The following is a 21,269-nucleotide window of genomic DNA, read 5'->3' on the forward strand; positions in this document are numbered from 1 at the left end:
TGCATGTCCCAAATACCTAACAGATTGTCTTTTGCATTATGCTGTGCTTCCTCAGTTACGTTCCTCAAGACACTGGGACTTCTCTGTTCCCTCAAGAAAAGAGATCAAAATGCAAACAATGAGGGTGGGAATGTTTTCCTGTGTTGGTCCTGAGGCATGGAACTAGCTTCCGCAGTATATACGTCAACAAGGGGATCTAATGAAATTTTTAAAATTGCTAAAGCATCATCTTTTCTGTGTGATGAAGTATGGTTGAAGGTGCAATGCTGGATTAGTGCAGAGTGCCTGATTCTCTGGGTTTGCTGTATGGGACATTATTTTATGCTCAGTATTTTATAGTCTGATCTATTTTGCTGTATGTACTTTGAAATTCATTATGTATGTTAATCTATGATTCACTTTGTATAAGGCAAACAATACAATACAATAGTGGCTCGAATCTTATTCGCCTTTTCCTGGTGACCTGCAGGAGAGTCCACAAACCTATCTATTAGAGGCCGGGCAATTTCCAGTTTGCAGCCAGACAAAATAATGTCCAGAACCCAATGATCAGTTGAAATCTGAAACCAGGCCTGCAGAAATGCTGAGAGCCTGCCCCCAATATGAAAAGGGACCTCCCTAGTCCTGGTGTCATTGCGATTTCTTGGTAGATGGAGCAGAACAAGATGCAGAAACCTGGCTACGCCTGGATCCAGAAAACCTGGGAGAATCCCTGAAACATGGAAATGGAAAATTGGTGGAGCCATGAAAAATAGAACACCCTCTAGAGGCTCTGGGACTACTATCAGACAAGGTCTTGGGGCGGCGGTCTACCACACCAGTCATGAGATCATCCAGGCCTTTGAAAAATAATAACTGCCTCTTAAAAGGGAGTCAGGCAAGGGTAGCTTTACAGATGGAATCACCAGCCCATTGTCTGATTCAGAAATTGGACAGAGAAGAACTCCAGAGGGATTTGAACCAGCTAGAGAAATGGGCAGAAAAATGGCAGATGAAGTTCAACATAGACAAATGCAAAGTGATGCACCTGGGTAAGAAAAACAAGGAACATGAATATAAAATGTTAGGTGTAACATTGGGCAAGAGCGAACAAGAAAGGGAACTGGGGGTACTGACAGACAGGACCCTGAAGCCATCAGCACAATGTGCAGCGGCAGCAAAGAAAGCAAACAGGATGTTGGGCATGATAAAGAAGGGGATCATGAGTAGATCGGAGGACATCATAATGCCGCTTTACAGAGCAATGGTCAGACCACACTTGGAATACTGTGTCCAACACTGGTCTCCCTACCTAAAGAAGGATATAACCCTGCTGGAGAGGGTGCAAAGACGAGCCACGAAGCTAGTTACAGGTATCAAGAACTTGAGCTACAAAGAACGTCTCGGAAAACTGGGATTGTTCACCCTCGAGAAGAGAAGACTGCGAGGGGACATGATAGAGACTTTTAAAATATTAAAAGGATTCGACAAAATAGAGCAAGAAACATTGTTATTCACATTGTCCAATGTGACTCGGACAAGAGGTCATGGATTGAAGCTGAGGGGCACCAGGCCTAGGACAAATATCAGGAAATTCTGCTTCGCACAACGAGTGGTGGACGCTTGGAACGCACTCCCGGAGGAGATCGTGATGGAAACCACCATTCCGGGATTCAAGGGCAAGTTGGATGCACACCTTCTCACAAATCACATTGAGGGATACGAGTAAACAAGGTTTCTCAACAGGGAACACCTGGCTTGGCTTCCGCGGGTGCGGGTCGCTGGACTGGATGGACCTAGGGTCTGATCTGGCGAAGCCATTTCTTATGTTCACCCAAAACACGCGTAATATCGTATAGAGAATCATCCACATAATCTACACCAGATAAAAGCAGGAGGAAGAGGAATTCATCTCTCTCACTCTTCAACGTGCACTGTCTGGACAGACAAGCATGTGTAACAAAGAACACTGCAAAGGTAGCTGTGACTCCCAAAGTCACTGCCTTGAAAAGTCTCCTGAGAACAACAACCACTCAGCGGTCCTGCATATCATAAGAACATAAGAATAGCCTTACTGGGTCAGATCAATGGTTCATCTAGCGCAGTATCGCGTCTTCACGGAGGCCAATCCAAGTCACAAGTGCATGGCAAAAACCCAAATAGTAGCAGCATTCCATGCCACTTATCCAGGGCAAGAAGTGGCTTCCCCATGTCTGTCTCAACAGCAGACTATGGACTTTTCCTCCAGGAACTTCTCCAAACCTTTTTTTAAACCAGTTACATTAAACCAGTTACATTAACTGCTCTTACCACATCCTCTGATGTGTTCCAGAAATTAACTATTCGCTGAATGAAAAAATATTTCCTCCTACTGGTTTTAAAAGTATTTCCCTGTAACTTCATCGAGTGTCCCCTAGTCTTTGTAATTTTGAACGCAGCGAAAAATCAATCCACTTGTACCCGTTGTACTCCAATCCGGATTTTGTAGACTTCAATCATATCTCCTCTCAGCCATTACCTCTTCAGTCTTTTCTCATATAAGAGGAGTTCCATCCCCTTTATCAGCTTGGTCACTTTTCTTTGAACCTTTTCTATTGCCCCTATATATTTTTTGAGATAAGGAGACCAGAACTGAATGCAATACTCAAGGTGAGGTTGAACCCATGGAGGGATATAGGAGCATTATAACATTCTTAGTCTTGTTAACCATCCCTTTTCTAATAATTCCTAGCATCTTGTTTGCTTTTCTGGCCACCGCCACTCATTAGGCAGAAGGTTTCAGCGTATTGTCCATGATGATAACCAGATATTTTTCTTGAGCCCTAACCCCCAAGGTGGACCCTACCATCCAGTAACTATGTTTTGGATTATTTTTCCCAGTGTGCATTACTTTCCATTTGAACACAAAAAAGGAATCCAACAGAAACTGCAGTAATCCAAGAACCAAGCAAAAACAAAACAAAAACTGCAGATCATGTACAAGATGCAGGCACTGTTTATTGCAATATTAGTGGTATTACTACTTATTACCAACCAAGGGATCCAACACAGTCCGTGTTTTGGACAACTTGCCTTCCTCAGGGGTCCTAATAAACATAGATAATGATACTAGTGTTATATAATATCATAGATGAATAATAATTGTGGCGAAGGTGTGATAAAATCAGTGAAGTGTTAAAATAAGAATATAAATATCCCAAATACAAAAGAACCAAAAGTGTGAACGGAAAGGTGAAAGAATGTGAAGAGATTAATGTAGAGAACCAATCTCATAATTACTGTAAACTTATAAAATCAGAAGAAGGAAAAAAGTAAAGAAATAAATTTAGAAGACCATAATTAAATGTGATTAAAAATGAGAAAAGATGTTATGAAAAATAAAATATAAAACCAAAAATGAAAGAAAAATTAAAATTAAAAAATAAAATAGAGGATAAAAGTGACAAGTAACCCAAAAAGATAAAGAGATAAAAGTTGACATACCTTGGTAAATAAGTTATTGTAACAAACAACAGTAAATGGAATAAACTTATAATTCATTATCTGTCAAGATTTTTGCCTGTGGGCCTGTAAGAATTTTTTATATAAGATCCAGCATGGCTTTGATCAAAAGATCTATTAGGCAGCATTAGTATATGACCATTTACTCAGGCATTCATCACTCCACAGTCTATCGTTCATTGTTAGCCTTCGTTTTCACGGCTTTAAAGCAGGGCTGCTAATTATTTTTAGCTTACAATAGTTTGATTGACTTCTAAAACCTTTTGGCCTCTGCGCACTCCCGCTCACATGACTTTCAGCTTATGACTACAAGCCAATAGGAGCACTGCACGTCCTTAACTGTATTTTACTTATGGCCTATTCTCTTTGCGGCGTCTTTTTTGTCATTGCGACACACTTCTACACTCGACATCGGAGGTTGAGCGAGACCTGGTAAGACCTTAAGACCAGTACATTTTAAGTAATTTTATTCACTGCAGCATTTTTGGCCCTATTATTTCTGCATATTTATTTATTTGGGCAACTATTTGAATCGTTTAGTTAATTTATATGTTAACTTTATATAGCTCTATCATCATTGGGCCATCAGTTTTATAAGTTCAAGGCGTAATGGTCATTTGTCTCTGGAAGTTATAGTTCTCATTAACTTAAATACAGTGTATGCGATCATCTTATATATTTTTGTATCTTTATTCGTAACAAGAATCATTTTCCCATGGGGCTATTACACATCATTTTTCACGCCACACTGCCCGTTTAACCTGGGATCCGACAAGATTCTTAAAGTTCATTTGGTAACTTTCGTCTTCATATTTTATGAGCAAGGTGTGTTTTTATAACATCTATTAGTTTCTCCCGATGTTTCAGCTCAAGTGTGGTGTTCCTTCTGACTTGACTAGGCCGTAGGGTCAGACCATAGTCTATGCACCCATTAACATCGGGCGGCCTCCTGGGTAGTCAATTGCTCATAAATTCAAAGTCATGGGTTCATTTACCTCCTATTTATTATACCAAGTTTTATTATCTTCATAATATGTTTAGTTTGTAATCAAAAGTGCTAATGTATGTGGTTTTAATATGGTTTTTAACAAGTTTTTTAACATGTTCTTTTATGCTTTTTGATATATTATTTATTTATATTTTAGTTTTAAATACATTTTAATAGGATTTTTTTATATATATATGTTTTGTAAAATGATGTTTGTATGCTTTGCAACATACCATAATGTCTGATGCATTCACTTATTATAAGCATTGATTATGTACTATAGCCATGTGGCAATAGTAATAGTACAAGATTGATTCATTGATTTCCACATATTCATCCGCTTTATGTTTTTTTATATATCAGTTTATTCCATTTACTGTTGTTTGTTACAATAACTTATTTACCACGGTATGTCAACTTTTATCTCTTTATCTTTTTGGGTTACTTGTCACTTTTATCCTCTATTTTATTTTTTAATTTTTATTTTTCATTCATTTTTGGTTTTATATTTTATTTTTCATAACATCTTTTCTCATTTTTAATCACATTTAATTATGGGGTTTTTTTTGAGGAGAAGGTAGAAGGGGTTGGCTGTGTCTAAATTCTGCTCATATAGATCCAGCAAAGCAGTGGACTGAAATAAATGCAGAACCATGGGATTGTCACCAGGTTCAAGAGGCAAAATAGGGTCCAAAGTGCCAGCTTATGTTCCTTGGTCCCCTGCCATGGAAGGAGCATCCACAAAGTAAAATTATCCTCATCATCAGTATCTCCTGCAAATAGGTCTCTCGAGTCCAGAACAGCGGCAGACTGAAAAGCAGATGTGCCCTAAGAGGCTTTGCTTTGCTGAGGCTTGGCTGATGCGCAGTGGAACTTGCGCAAGAGGAGCATGGCTCTCCTGAAAGGCTTTCCGCATAAAATTCACAAATTCTGAGAAAAAAGCCGTATCAGGAAGTGAGGAATCAACCTGTGATGACACTACCTTGCATTTCTTGGGCTATGGGGCATCCACGGCCTGAACAAATGGGAACACATCACTCCCTTCTACCACCAACTGCATTGGCTACCTTTCGAATCCCGAGTCCTTTTCAAGTTCGCCTGCATTTGCTACAAAACAGTATTTGGTCTTTCACCAAAATACCTCTCCCCCCATTTCACTATGTATTGCACCAATAAGAAATCCCGCAGAATTCAGATGTTTGCCTTCCCCTCCATAAAATTATGCCAGCTCAAAAGATTCCTCGACAAAACCTTCGCCTTCCAGGCGGCTAAGCTGAACCCTTGGCTAGCCCAAATGATGCTTGAGGCCCCGACCTACCTCGACTTCAGAAAACTTCTCAAAACATACCTTTTCCGCGAACAGGACCCTTAACCCTTATTCCCCGCAACAATCCAACTCCCGCCCCACCCCCTCCTTTCTCTCCCCCTCCCCTCCTCATCTCTTCCAATCCAACTATGATAAACTTCTGCTAAAACCCCAATACTTCCTTCCTCGTTGCTTGTAATTCCGACAAAATTTTGTAAATCCGTGCTCAGACCGGATCCTAATTTAATTGATGTGAACTGCCTAGAACTCTTTGGGTATGGCGGTATATAAGAACTTAATAATAATAATAATAATAGTGCAGAACAGTCACAATTTCCAGGCCCCCAAAACAGAAAATGTTGCCTCAACAGGCTAGCCGCTCTTTTTGTCAGCTGAGGAGAGGTTAAGCTGGCCATGCTCACTTCTCCGGTCCATGCAGCTCCTAAGGCGCAGAATTTGTGCAATCCTGGCATGTATCTGGGATATAACAGCCCAAAGACTCCATCCCAACCAGTTTTAAAGCAAACCTTAGAAAGAGAGATTGCTAAAAGTTCAAGATGGCCACCGTCAAGAATTTTGCGCCTAATATCACTAAAATAATTGATTTACTAAAGTCAAAAATCAGTGAATTTTGAATTTTTTGAAGAGGGGGAACATGCAGAAACCCTTAAAATCCAGGTTTTCAGACCCCCCCCAAATTCACCTCATGGCTGTAACAACCTTACTCACTGTGACCTATACTGGGAATGTGCCACAGCCTGCCTCAGCTCTATACAGTAGCTGGAAATGAGAAGAATCACTGCCTCATGCAGAAGACTCCTATCCATTGCTGATCTTCGGGCTGCCAGCCAGACACAGCATCTGATCGCACCCCCACCCCTGCGAACTGACCAATGTACTACCAGAAGGGAGATGCAAAAAAATGCAGCTGGACATCACTGAGCCTCCTAAAGATGCCTAACAGCCTGCGCTTAAAGCAATAGGTGAGGGGAAAGTAAGTGGGGACAGCCCCAAGCTCCAAAATATTTGTGCAGGCTGGCTAACAGGTGCCATTAGAGATCAGCCTGTCAGTGCAGACCTCCATCTGCTTCTTCTCTACTCAAAGCTGACACTAAAAGTGATAAGCTCTGAACACTTAAAAACACCGAATTAAATAAAAAAAGGAGAGAGCAAAACAGAAACACTTCTTCTGGCTCACGTGCATAAGTGAAAAACTGCAGGTGGCAGAAGAGCTGCTGGTGAAGTAGGAGGATCACAGAAAAAATCCAGAGTGGATTCTTTCTGCATAAGGCTCGCAGCATGGGGAGATAAACCGCTTGTCCAGAAAGACACACCTATTGCACTGGAAATCTTTTTGATGCGTCTGCATTGCTTGTCACCTCTTCATTGCCCATATTTCCCTTTTTGAATAAGGTGATAAGCAATGTAGACTTTCATCATTACGGTATTGGTGCATTGTTGCTAGTGGTTGCATTGTTGAACAAGTTATTTTCTTCTTTTCACATAGGTGGGTAGTGATTAATATATAGTTAAAACTGATTTTCAAAAAAAAAAGAAGAGTATTTCCACAATTTCTTTTAGGATAATCCAAATATTAACCCCTTTCTCAAAAGCAATGTACATAAATACAGATGACAAATATTCACTGCACAGCATAAAATTAGATCAGATGTACTCAGTCACATATCTCCTTCCTAACAATACAATACCCTAATTATCCAAAGCACTAGATTTATCCCTTCCCCTCCCCCTTACTTCTAACAGACTCGTCGATGGGTCACTGGAAGTTGGAAAGAATAAAAATGTTAATGTGACATAAACAAGAGTATTGCAGACTTGAATTAGTTAATGGGAAAGTTTATGAGCTCCCTGGCTCTCCTTATAGACTAATTTAGTTGCTGTAGTTTTTGAGTTCCTGTAGACTCCCAGTGACATACCAACTAGTTTGTTAGAAGTAGAATGTCTCTGAGCAAAAAAACACTCTGAAAATTTAATGGAATGGGATGAAACTTGGCATAGGGCAGGGGTAGGTAATTCCGGTCCTCGAGAGCCGAAGCCAGGTCAGGTTTTCAGGATATCCACAATGAATATGTATGGGATTTGCATGCACTGCCTTCTTGAGATGCAAATCTATCTCATGCATATTTATTGTAGATATCCTGAAAACCTGACCTAGCTCCGGCTCTCGAGCACCGGAATTGCCTACCCCTGGCATAGGGAAACCCCAGTAAAAAGACAAGTTAGAAAACTGGCCAAAGTGGACCTAAGGTCCCAGAGAATTAAGGCCCCCCCAGTATAAGGTTCAACACATTTCTATTAGAAAAGGAGTTTCAGCTTCTGTAGAACAGAAATTTGAAAATGAAATGTAGCACTTGGAGAACAAGGTTAAAAAGGTAGAAATTTCCTGCTCTTCCAAACTTCTCCTATCCAATAAAACCATTCCTAACTGTTTCACCTCTCTCAAATTGCCCCTATAGCCCCAAAACTACTACCTGCAACTGTCCCACCATCCTACAAACTCCATTATCCCCAAAAACCTGCCTCTTGTAACTGTCCACTAACTTTCCACTCCATTCCTAAACTGCTTCATGCACTAAAACTATCTCCTGCAAAGATCAATCATAACCTGCTGGAACACATACCTCATGAAATCCATGGGCTGACAAGATACTGCGTACAAGACGGCTATCTGTACGAATAATTTTATAGGAAAAATGATAGCGCTCTGTAGGAAAGAAAATGCAACAGAAGTCACAAGTTGGAACAATACAGACAAAGCAGGCATGATACTTGTAAAAGAAAGTCATCTTCCCAGCCTCTGTCTAGCCTCTCTCCATTCCCTCCTGGTCATCTCCTTTCACGTCACATAGAGGCAGTTCCTTCGTCACACACAAGTGTCTTCCTTTTCTCAGCCTCTCTCCATTACTATCACATACATAGCCATTCCCCTTCACATCACAAAGTCCCCTCTTCATTCTCTGAATTCTTATCCCATGGAGGTGTGTCTGCCCACCCACCATGCCCCACTGCATTGAGCCTCTTCCCACCTCCAATTATACGCAGGCTGCTCTCTCTAGTCAGAATGGCTTCTGCATGGAACACCAGAACAGGGACTTTCTTGACACCTCCAGTCCACAGGACACACGGATGGTCACTGCATAAACATCAAAGGGAACAATCAGTATTGGAGTCTTAAACACACTGACACTATCCAAGGGAAACATGCTCCTAAGTTCACAGCATGGTTACAAATGTGGGTACAACAGTAGCACTTACTTAGTCTAATGCTTGGTTTTGATTCTTCCTTGCTCTTATCTCAAGCTTCTATACTAAGGTCTCTCAACTAGTAGTGCCATGCCACCCAATGCCCTATACCAGTATTTCTCAACAAGCGGTACATGTACCCTAGGGGATACGCAGGTCGCCTGTTGGGGGTACATGGGCTGACTGCCGCCCAGATCTCTGTCTCCCCCCTCGCTGATTCCTCCCTGCCACCCGACATGCTACATCCACCCCACCCCGACATGCTCCATCCAATCATCCCCCACCACCGCCGCAACTCCAGACAAGGAAGGGCCAGGCGCATGCAGCGATTGCACACCGCTGGCCCACAAGCCTTTTCCCCATCAATTCTGCCGATGTCAAGCAGTGGCTGGCTGGCCCGGAATCTTCTCTCCGACATCAGAATTGACGTCAGGGGGAAGGCTTGTGGGCCGGCGGCGTGCAATCGCTGCATGCGCCTGGCCCTTCCTTGCCCGGAGTTGCAGCAGCGGGGAATGATTGGATGAAGTGTGTTGGGTTGCGGCGGCGGGGGGGACGGTGGCATGGCAGGGAAGGGAGGAAGCTGCGGTGGTTTCAGTGGGGGGCAGCAGGCAGAGAGGGAGAGGGGGTACGAACTCAACAGAGAAAGAAAGTGGGACATTACATTACATTAGTGATTTCTATTCCGCTAATACCTTGCAGTTCAAAGCAGATTACATAAAAGTTTTCGGAAATTACATAAAAGTTTACAGGAATAGCATAAGAGATGTCGTAAGAGTTACATATAAATTACCAAAGAGTTGTCGAGATCTTAAGGTGATAAATGATTGGGTAATAAGAATTACCAGAGAGTTGTCGAGATCTTAAGGTGGTAAGTGTCGGGTAAATAGAGGCATTTAGCATTAGTTGGGTAGTTGGGGGCATATTAGAGTATATAAAGGGTATAGAGTGGGTAGGTGGGGTTTGGGTAGGAACTGGTCGTGTTAGATAGGTTTTATGTATTTTTTGAAGAGTAGAGTTTTAGTATCTTTCTTGAAGGTTTTGTAGTCTGTGGTTGATGACAACAGAATGGTGATTTGTCTGTCCAGTTTAGCTGCTTTGGTGGCTATTAAGTTGTCATATAATTTTCCTCGTTTAACATTTTTGGTTGGTGGGTGGGTGGGTGAATAATGAGTGGGTTCTCCTGTGCCTGGTTGAGGTGGATTGGGTTAGTCGGTTATTCCAGTAGGTTGGGCTTTCTCCGTTAATAGCTTTGAAAAGTAGACAGTAGAATTTGAAGTGTACTCTTGCTTGTATTGGGAGCCAGTGAGAGTCATGGTATGCTTCTGTTATGTGATCATATTTTTTCAATAAGTAGATGAGTCTTAGGGCTGTATTTTGTATAGTTTGTAATTGTTTTATCATGGTCGCTGTACATGGGAAGTAAAGTATGTTGCAGTAGTCTATTAGTCCAAGGATAAGGGATTGTACCAAAAGTAGGAATTGTTTCCTGTCTAAGAATTTTCGGATTTGTCTTAGATTTCTCAGGGTCACGAATGATGCTTTTATTACTTTGTTGATTTGTGGTTGCATGGTACAGCCTCTGTCAATAAGTACTCCCAGAAGTTTTAGTGTGGGTTGAATAGGGTACGAGATCCAGTTTATTACTAGATTTGTTAAGGTAGGAGTTTTATTGTTTTCTAGGAGGATGAAGTTTGTTTTGTCAGGGTTAAGTTTTAATTTGTGCTCTGTCATCCATGTTGCTACTGTTTTTGAGTTTTCTGTGTATTGTGCTTGTCATGGTGGGTTTTGGGTGGTCAAAGGGGAGGAGAATAGTGATATCATCTGCATAGCTGTATGAGGTTATGCCATGTTTGTCTAGGTAGAAGCTGAGGGAGGCTTCTACCTAGACAAACATGGCATAACATGAACATTGCACACATGGGCATGAACATTGCACACAGAATGGAGAGAGAAAGAGGGCACTAACTTGGGACATAGGTGGGGAGTGAATAGAAAGGGAGAATTGTTGAGCATGAGTGTGTGAGTGAGATGTGCACATGGGGAATGGAAGAAAGGAAAATTGGGCATGGAGAGAGAAAAGAGTGAGGTAGATAATGCATGAGTTTGAGAGGGAGAAATGTTGGATATAGTGGTGGAGAGGGACCAGAAGGACAGATTGAAGGGGATGCAAGGAGGAAAAATGTTGGGCATAGTGAAGGAGGGAGAGATGTGCATGGTGTTGGAGAGGGGTGATAGAAGGAGAAAAGGGCATGGGGATGGTGGGCAGTGGTGAAAAATGCTGCACATGATCTGGGGGATGAGAGAGGAAGACAAGTTGGACTCATGGAGGGAGAGAGAGAAATGTTGGTTGGGAAATGGAATGAGGTCTGGAGGAGAGGAAGCATGCAGGAGGCAGAAAGAAAGAAATATTGGATGCACAGTCAGAAGGAAGTGCAACCAGAGACTCATGAAATCACTAGACAACAAAGGTAGGAAAAATGATTTTATTTCCAATTTACTGATCAAAATGTGTCAATTTTGAGAATTTATATCTGTCTGTATTTTGCACCATATTTGTCAATTTTTCTATAGTTGTTACTGAGGTGACATTACATATTTTAAAGCTTTAGTCCAATACCAGTGTGTTAATTATTAATTCTAACACCAACCCTCTTATGTATATTTTGAAATGGATCGGTCCCAAGACCGATCCCTGTGGCACTCCACTGGTCACCTCCGATGTATTGGAGGGGGTACCGTTAACCACCACCCTCTGGATTCTACCGCTTAACCAGTCATTGACCCATGTCGTCAATATCACTCCCAATCCCATCGAAGTCATCTTGCTCAACAATCTGCGGTGCGGGACGCTATCAAAAGCTTTGCTGAAGTCCAAGTACACGACGTCTAGAGACTTCCCCATATCCAGTTTCCTTGTAACCCAGTCAAAGAAGCTGATCAGATTGGATTGACAGGACCTTCCCTTTGTGAATCCATGCTGCTGGGGATCCTGTAGATTCTCCTCGGTCAGGATCGTATCTAATTCTTGTTTAACCACAATGGATTCCTCTGGTTTCCTTCATGATCTGGCCCAACAGCAAAGTACATAAAAAGAACACCATTTTTCCCTTATATTAATCTGTAGTGTGTTTTTCTGGCTTTAACTACATTTATATTTACATTTTTATTCACCTTTTTTCGTACACTTCCATTGGGCGTGTCCTTAACTAACATATATGTTTGTATCTAACTAGAATTACCCAGAATCATACGAAAAACGGGCACTTTTGTAGAAAAACTCCACAAAAATACTGCACTATCATGTCCATTCCATTACCGTCCCATAAACATCACCCCCTTCTGGCCACGAGCCACTACTCCTTAAGGAAGAAATCTTTTTTCTTAAGGGTCCCACGACGACAAGAGGGCATCCGCTAAATCTTAAGGGGGGAAGATTTCATGGTAGACACCAGGAAATACTTCTTCACTGAAAGAGTGATTGATCGATGGAATGGTCTTCCACGCCAGGGGGGTCGAGGCCAGTAGCGTGCTCGACTTCAAGAGACGATGGGACAAAAGATGGGGTTGCTACAGAGTTATGCTTAAAAGATGGATTCTCAAGGGAGGGAGGGTTCTTGAGTGGGCAGACTTGTTGGGCCGCCGGCCCTTTTCTGCCATCATACTCTATGTTTCTATGTTTCTCTATGGCAGTATTTCAACATATAGAGACCAAATGAGAGTGACTGTTCCTGTAAGCAAATAACATTGGAATCGCAGTTCAATACCCGACGGCGGGAGGCCGATCATAGAACTTTATAACGAGACTTTAAAACACAGCTCAAAAAGCACAGTTACTTACCGTAACAGGTGTTATCCAGGGACAGCAGGCATATATTCTCACATGTGGGTGACGTCATCTACGGAGCCCCGATGCGGACAGCATTTCAAGCAAACTTGATTGAAGATTCAAGTTTGCTGTGCTGCACCACGCATGCGTGCCTCCTTCTCCACTAGAGGGTGCATCCCCTCCTCGTGGTCTCCAGTTCACATATCCACCAAAGAAGCCAACCCCGGGGAGGTGGGCGGGTTGTGAGAATATATGCCTGCTGTCCCTGGATAACACCTGTTACGGTAAGTAACTGTGCTTTATCCCAGGACAAGCAGGCATGATATTCTCACATGTGGGTGACCTCCAAGCAAGCCAAAAGGGGAAGGAGGGAAGTTGGCAATTTAAGAAAACAGATTACGCAAAACCGATTGGCCAAAACGGCCATCGCTTCTGGACAGCGTATCCAGACAGTAGTGGGAGGTGAAAGTATGAACCGAAGACCACGTGGCAGCCTTGCATCTGCGGGAACTCTGCGATCCGCTGCCCCAATTTCTAATTCTTGTCTCAAGGCAACAAGGGCTTTCTCTTGGGGAATTACAGCAATTTCACATCAAGAGTCACCATGTATGTTACCTCAGACACTGTTGTAACTCCTGAAAGTTTCCTGATGAAATCTGTTGAATCTTTGACATAAAAAAAATTTTCTTTGACCAAAGAGCATAGGAATCTATCCATGAATATTGAACCCATTATTCCATTATTGATCAAATTTGAGCTGATAACTGGAGAAATGTCACTAAAGAAATGGTTTCTTTTTATTTCTAAATTCTTTATTCATTTTTTCATCTTACAACAAGTATACAATATTACTGTGTTGGGCCCGCTGGGAAACAGTGATCATAACGTGATCAAATTTGAGCTGATAATTGGAGTGACGTTGCTAAAGAAATCTACTGTAGCGGCATTTAATTTTCGCAAGGGCAACTAGGATAAAATTAGGAAAATGCTTAAAAAGAATCTAAAAGGGACTGTGGCAAAGGTCAGAAGTGTAAACCAAGTGTGGAATTTCTTAGCTTCTCTTGATTTGACAGAAGCCTATATCCACATTCCCATTTTTCTAGCACACAGGAGAGCAGCATTTCCAGTTCTCTATGCTTCCCTTCCGACTAACAACAGTATCTTGCACCTTTACCAAGGTCATGGTGGTGGTAGCAGTGCACCTTCGCAAGGCAGGTATCCAAGTCCATATTTGGGCAATTGGCTAATCAGAGCCCTGTCTAGAGAGGAAGGAGAACGGACAGTTTCAAGAGTGGTCCAACACCTCCAGGACCTCGAATGGATAGTCAGCCAACTGTGTTGGGCCCAATGGGAAACAGTGATCATAATATGATCATGTTTGAGCTGATAATGGGAGTGATGTCGCTAAAGAAATCTACTGTAGCGGCATTTAATTTTCGCAAGGGTGACTAGGATAAAATTAGGAAAATGGTTAAAAAGAAGCTAAAAGGATCTGTGGCAAAGGTCAGAAATGTAAACCAGGCATGGATGTTGTTCAGAAATACCATTGTGGAAGCGCAGACCAGATGTATTCCACGTATTAAAAAAGGTGGAATGAAGAGAAAATGAGAGCCGGCACGGTTTAAAGGTAAAGTGAAAGAGGTTCTTACAGCCAAGAAACAACCTTTAAAAAATGGAAGAAGGATCCTAATGAAGAAAATGAGAAGAGACATAAGCACTGGCAAGTTAGATGCAAAGTATTGATAAAGAAAGCCAAGTAAAAATACGAGGAACAACTTGCCAAAGAGGCAAAAACTTATAGTAACAATTTTTTAGATATATCAAAAGCAGAAAGCCTTGCATATGTCCTCAATAGGCATGGATCTGAGGAACGCTACCCAAGCTGCCATCGCTCGGACCTTATGTCCCGTTACCCGACCATGCAGCGTGAGACCAGCCTGAGCGTAGCAAAAAGAAATACAAGCCGCTAACTAGTTGGACAAGGTGCGCTTGGAAACTGGGCGTCCCAACCGATAAGGGTCAAAGAATAAAAACAATTGAGGCACCATCCTATGAGACTGAGTGCATTTGAGATAAAAAGCCAACGCTCTCTTACAGTCAAGAGTGTGAAGCGCCACCTCTCCAGGATGAGAGTGGGGCTTGGGAAAGAAAACAGGCAGAACAATGGACTGGTTGAGATGAAAATCAGACACCACCTTAGGTAAAAACTTAGGGTGAGTGCGGAGAACCACCTTGTCATGATGGAATACAGTGAAAGGTGGGTCCGCCACCAAAGCCTGCAGCTCACTAACCCTCCGAGCAGAAGTGAGGGCGAGCAGGAAAATCACTTTCCAAGTGAGAAACTTAAGATGACACCTATCCAGAGGCTCAAATGGAGGTTTCGTAAGTTGAGCCAGAACCACGTTAAGATCCCAAACCACAGGAGGAGGTTTGATAGGAGGATGAACATTCAGGAGACCCCTCATGAAACGAGAAACCAAGGGATGAAGAGAAAGAGACTTTCCATCCAGGTGTTGATGGAAGGCGGCAATCGCACTAAGATACACTCGAATGGAAGTGGTCTTTAGGCCAGAGTGAGATAAATGAAGTAAATACTCTAGAACCGAAGAGACAGGGACTGACACCGGATCCTGACTGTGAGAGGAACACCAGGACGAAAATCGAGTCCACTTCTGTGAATAGCAGAGTCTAGTCGAGACTTTCCGAGAGGCCTCCAACACCTCCCTGACTGACTGAGACACAGGGATAGAAGTCAGGGGGAAAGAAACCAAGCAGTCAGATGAAGAGACTGAAGATTGGGATGCAACAGTGAACCTCGACTCTGAGATAGCAGAGAGGGAAACACAGGCAGAAGTAGAGGATCCCTGACGCTGAGTTGGAGAAGCAGGGAGAACCAAGGCTGACGAGGCCACCGAGGAGCAATCAAGATCAGAGTGGCCTTCACCGATTTCAAATGAACCAGCGTCCGCAGAATCAGAGGGAAAGGCGGGAACGCGTCGAGGAACTTCCCCTCCCAATCGAGGAGGAAGGCATCGGCCTCGAGACGTTCCGGGGAGTATATCCTTGAACAGAAGAGAGGCAGTTTTTGATTGTCGGGGGGAGGCGAACAGATCTATCTGAGGAGTCCCCCACCTGTCGAACACATGTCGCACGACATGAGAGTGCAGGGACCACTCGTGCGGCTGGAGGAGGCGGCTGAGCCTGTCCGCCAGACAGTTCCGCTCCCCTTGTATGTAAACCGCTCGAAGGAAAATGTTGTGGGAGATCGCCCATTCCCAGAGACGCAGAGCCTCCTGGCAGAGGGACCAGGACCCCGTCCCTCCCTGCTTGTTTACGTAATACATCGCCACCTGGTTGTCTGTGCAGACGAGAACCACCTGGTCGTGAAGCAGATGTTGAAAGGCCACCGCGGCGAGGTAAATGGCCCGAAGCTCCAGCACGTTGATGCGACAGCGACGATCCTCTGCTGACCACATTCCCTGAGTGCGGAGACCATCCAGATGAGCCCCCCAAGCATACTCCGACGAGTCCGTGGTTAGGACCTTGTGGTGTGGAGGGGCGAGAAAGCGCAAACCCTTGGAAAGATTCGAAGAGTCGGCCCATCAACGGAGCGATCGTTGCAAGGAAGGAGTCACTGTCAAGGGGCGGGTGATCGGGTCCCGGTCCTGACGCCATTGAGAGGCCAATGTCCACTGCGGTAACCGCAGATGTTGACGGGCGAATGGAGTGACATGGACGGTGGAGGCCATATGGCCTAGAAGCATCATCATTTGTTACGCCGAGACGGAGGTCAGCCGCGAGATCCGGCGACTCAGATTTACCAACGCCTCCAGAAGCGGAGGGGGAAGGAAGGAACGGAGGTGGACCGTGTCCAGCACGGCCCTGATGAATTGTAAGGACTGAGAGGGGCACAGCTGGGATTTTGGAAAGTTTACCTCAAACCCCAGACTCTGAAGAGAGATAATAGTCTGTTGGGTCGCTGAGATAACCCCCTCCCTGGTCGGGGCTTTGATCAACCAGTCGTCCAGGTAGGGGAATACCTGCAGACCCTGGGAGCGCAAGGCAGCTGCGACCACTACGAGACACTTCGTGAAGACCCGGGGAGACGAGGTCAGGCCACAGGGGAGGACCCGATATTGCAGATGAAGGTCTCCCACCTGAAAACGCAGGTACCTGCGACAAGCAGGATGCACCGGAACATGGGTGTAGGCCTCCTTCAGATCAAGGGAGCAGAGCCAATCGCCCTCGTTGATCAAGGGGTAAAGAATCGGAAGGGAAAGCATCCGAAACTTTTCCCGCCCTAGAAACTTATTTAGACGTCTCAAGTCCAGAATCGGGCACAAGTCTCCAGTCTTCTTTGGTACCAGGAAGTAACGGGAGTAAAACCCTTGGCCCCGTTGATTGTGGGGGACCAGTTCCACCGCCCGCAGGCGAAGGAGGACCCGGGCCTCGGATAGAAGGAGGGACAACTGCGCTCGATTGGGAAGACACGCACTTGGAGGGCTGTCGGGAGGAACCTCTCGAAAGTTGAGTGAGTATCCTGATGAGATCACGCCAAGGACCCATGAGTCCGACGTTATAGCTTCCCAGCGAGGGTAATAGGCTCGCAGGCCGCCCCCGATAGGAAGAAGGCCAGACGGTGGCGCGGAGGGGGCCAGCCCCCGTCCGCGCATCCCGTCAAAAGGACGGAGACGGCTTCGCAGGTGCAGTAGGCTGTGATTTCGGTAAAGCCCTAGAGTGAGCCTGAGGGCGCCGAGGCGGAGGCCTAGAAAAGGCCGGGGTGGACTTCTGGGGGTAACGTCGAGGCAATCCCCGAAAAGGTCGAGAGGCCGGTGGTTTAGGCTTTGGACGGACGAGGGAAGCAAAGGATCGTTCGTGTTCCGATAACCATTTTGTAGCCGCCTCGATAGTGTCGTCAAACAGTTCTTTACCGACACAAGGAAGGTTAGCTAACCGATCCTGGAGGTTAGGGTCCATATCGACCAGTCGCAACCACGCCAGCAACATGGCCACAGCAACCATGGCCACAGCAAAAGCAACATGGCCACAGCAACCATGGCCACAGCAAAGGCAGCGACTCTGGATGAAAGTTCGAAGCCGTCATAAGCGGCGTGGAACCAGTGCAGGCGGAGGTTTGAAAAATCTTCGAGGACGAGGCCAAACGCTGCTCGGCGAGAGGCAGGTAAATCCGCCGAGAAGGCGCCCAGCAGCCCAATGAGGTGTTTCAGATAAGAAGAGAAGGTGAATGTATAGCTCAGTACTCTAGAGGCTATCATAGAGTTCTGATACAGACGGCGGCCAAACTTGTCCAGGGTCCTGCCCTCGCGACCCGGAGGGACCGCAGCGGATACCCGAGAGGGGTGAGCTTTCTTCAAGGAAGACTCCACCAGCAGAGACTGATGGGACAACTGTGGTTGCTCGAACCCCGGGCAGGGCACCGTCTGGTACTTAGACTCCATTTTAGATGGGACAGCCGTCACCATGTAAGGAGTCTCGAGGTTCCTGATGAGAGTCTGCCAGAGCACCGGGTTCAGCGAAAGCCTGAGGGACTCTCAGGGTGGAGAAGGCATATCCAGCTCCGCCAGGTATTCCTTGGAATATCTCGAGTCAGATTGTAAGTCCAAGTCAAGGGCACATCCCATGTCCTGGACGAACCTCGTAAAGGAAGGGCGGGGTGTTCCCGTAGCCCCTTGCGGGGACAGTGAACAAGACCTCCGCTTCGCTGAAAAGGAAAGGGAAGCCTCCCTCGAGTAACGAGGTTCTCGCTCGGACCCTCGATCCGACACCGGGGACACGCTTGGGGAGCGCTCTGGGGTCGAGGACCTGCGTCGCCTCGAGGAGCCCCTCGGGGACGACGTCGGGGTTAGGGGCACCAACCGATGTCTGGTCGGAGACCTCTCCCCGAACTCCCTCGGAGAAAGCCTGGAGCCTCGGACCGGAGCCCCGGACCGAGGGGGAGTCAGCAAAAGCTTAGGGTTAGCGAGGGACAGCTCGGTTACCCGTAGCGGTCCTCCTGAGCGAGTCGAGGGCGAGCAGCCTCGGGTCGGAGGCGAACTCCGGGCCTTTTTGGACAGTCGGCGGCCCGAGGACTCGAGGGGTTTCGACCTACGTTTCGCCCCGCAGGGGACGAACGCCTCGAGTGTCTCGGCGAGGAATCGGAGGAAGAAGAGATGCGGCGAAAACGGCGCACTTTTCCCCGATGTGCCTCGACACGGGGCTCAGGCTGGTCCGGCGCACGCGAGGTCGAGGTCGGGGCCGGGTGGAGGTGAGCCAAGGCAACAGATAGCTCCGTCGTGATCATTGCCCGGACCATATCCTGGAACACCGGCACAGACAGCATCGATGGCATGTCCGAGGCCACGGTGCACTCCACCGAGGCACGTCCAGAGGATTTCGAGGTCTTCGCCGGGGCCGTGGGTAAGGAACTCCCCCCTTGCCCGGACATCGTCCCCGAGGTTGGCTTCTTCGAGGGTACAGAACCTGAGGAAGGAAGAGGGGACTTACCCGGAGCCAAAGATTTTTGAGAACTCGGGGTCTTCGAAGTCGAGTCCCGAGGCGGGGGCCGAGGGACCCGATGCCGAGGTCAAGGCCAGGGCCGAGGCCAAGGTCGAGGGTTGGTCAGCAGCAAAGAGGTCCGCCATGCGGGCCCGTCGGCGGCGGAGCGCCCGATGTCGGAAAGTTGCGCACCGGGGGCAAGTTTCGGTCGGATGATCGGCCCCCAGGCAAAGGATGCACCAGCGATGCGGGTCTGTGATAGATAATAGACGCTCGCACCTGGTGCACTTTTTAAAGCCGGTAACATGCCGGGACATAGAAAAAACAGGCGGCCGCGGCCTACCAGGCCATGTGGCCGCGACGACCCGGGGGCACCCGGGTCGCGAAACGAAATCGCGGTACGCGATGAAGCAGGAAAAAGAACTAAAAAAAAAAAGAAAACAATTAACTATTCGCACAGCGACTTTTTAAACGAATTAAAATAAGAAATGCAGTGCAAAGAAGGCACTTGGGGCAGAGCTAGAAAAAACAAGTCTTCTTAGCTCCGCGGAAAAAAACGAACTGGAGACCACGAGGAGGGGATGCGCCCTCTAGTGGAGCAGGAGGCACGCATGCGTGGTGCAGCACAGCAAGCTTGAATCTTCAATCAAGTTTGCTTGAAATGCTGTCCGCATCGGGGCTTCGTAGATGACGTCACCCACATGTGAGAATATCATGCCTGCTTGTCCTGGGATAATGATGTTGTTTAATGAATAGTGGAATACAGCAAGGGTTATTGATTGGATAGGCCAAGAAATTCCCCCAGGACCACTGCTATGACCAGCTGGTCTCCATGTGGAAGTGCAGCATTGACTGACTTGAAGTCCTGAATTGGCCTTCAGTCACCTAAGTCTTTCTTTACATGATGAAATATATGGAGTCTGATTCTTTGTCTGGGACTGGCTCTATGACATGCACATCCAGTAGCCTTTGCACCATTGCCCAGACTCTCTACAAAAAGGTACAAAAGGGTGGCACAGAACTTGATTTTGTAACCTTCTCAAACAACTTCTAGGACCCAACAGTCTGCGCCAATCTGAGTCCAGACTGACCAATAGGTCAACAGTTTGCCCCCTATCTGGGGGGGGGGGGCTTGGACCCTTGTCCTGGAGTCACTGTGCTTTCATGGAGGCTGGAGAGGGATGAGAGCCAGAGATTTGCTGTCGCCTGCCCCCGCTGAACCCAAGCCGTGACCTCTCTGCGTCACTTGCCTCCTGCATAAGGATGGAATCTTCGAGAGCCTAGAAAATCCCCGCATCTCTGACTCCAAGCCGTCCGAGGTCTGCTGTCCGGCAAGGTCTTAGGGCAACAATCCTTAACACTGGCTATCCGGTCATCCAGACCTTTTCCAAATAGTACCTGCCCCTGAAAGGGAAGCTTGGTGTAAAAGTGGTAATGGATCATAATTAAATTTGGTGCAATATGAAGAATACAGGAACAAAAAAAAAATCCCCCTCTGTAATGGAGTCAGTTTAGACTTGATGATGTAGAAAATGTAATAGTCTTTTTTGAAACTTGGAATATGACAGTAAAATCTATCTTGGATAAGCAGGCCCCCATTAATGAGGAGGAAAAAAAGGGTAGGAAGAAATAATAATAATAACAACAGTTTATGTACTGCAGGACCGTGAAGTTCTATGCGGTTTACAAAGATTAAAAGAAGGTACAAATAGATTGAACTTAACAGGGTGGAAGCTAGTGATTAACAGCTCAAGGGATCAGTTATTGAGGCGAAAGAGATGTACGGGTCAGCTGCCTAGATATTTCAGGAACAGATGTTTTTAGGCGTTTCCTAAATTCCCCATAAGTGGAAGGCGTAAGCAATTTTTCTAGATCTTTACCCCATAATGCTGCCTGATGTGAGAAAAGAT

The 21,269-nt window shown here is 45.7% G+C and overlaps 1 protein-coding gene across 4 annotated transcripts in view; it reads right to left on the minus strand.

The window, feature by feature from the left end:
- Positions 1–21,269, minus strand: part of TTLL5 (tubulin tyrosine ligase like 5) — a 602,590-nt gene that overhangs the window by 546,642 nt on the left and 34,679 nt on the right. For all 4 annotated transcript variants that reach the window (XM_033951293.1, XM_033951292.1, XM_033951290.1 and 1 more), the window contains 2 exons: positions 8,822–8,928; positions 8,417–8,499 (listed from right to left, as the gene is read on the minus strand). In XM_033951293.1, coding sequence (XP_033807184.1) covers positions 8,417–8,499; positions 8,822–8,928 — 190 coding nt within the window. Of the gene's footprint in view, positions 1–8,416; positions 8,500–8,821; positions 8,929–21,269 lie in introns of those variants that run through there.

This window comes from Geotrypetes seraphini, chromosome 7, assembly GCF_902459505.1.
Source record: "Geotrypetes seraphini chromosome 7, aGeoSer1.1, whole genome shotgun sequence".
Taxonomy (NCBI): Eukaryota; Metazoa; Chordata; class Amphibia; order Gymnophiona; family Dermophiidae; genus Geotrypetes; species Geotrypetes seraphini.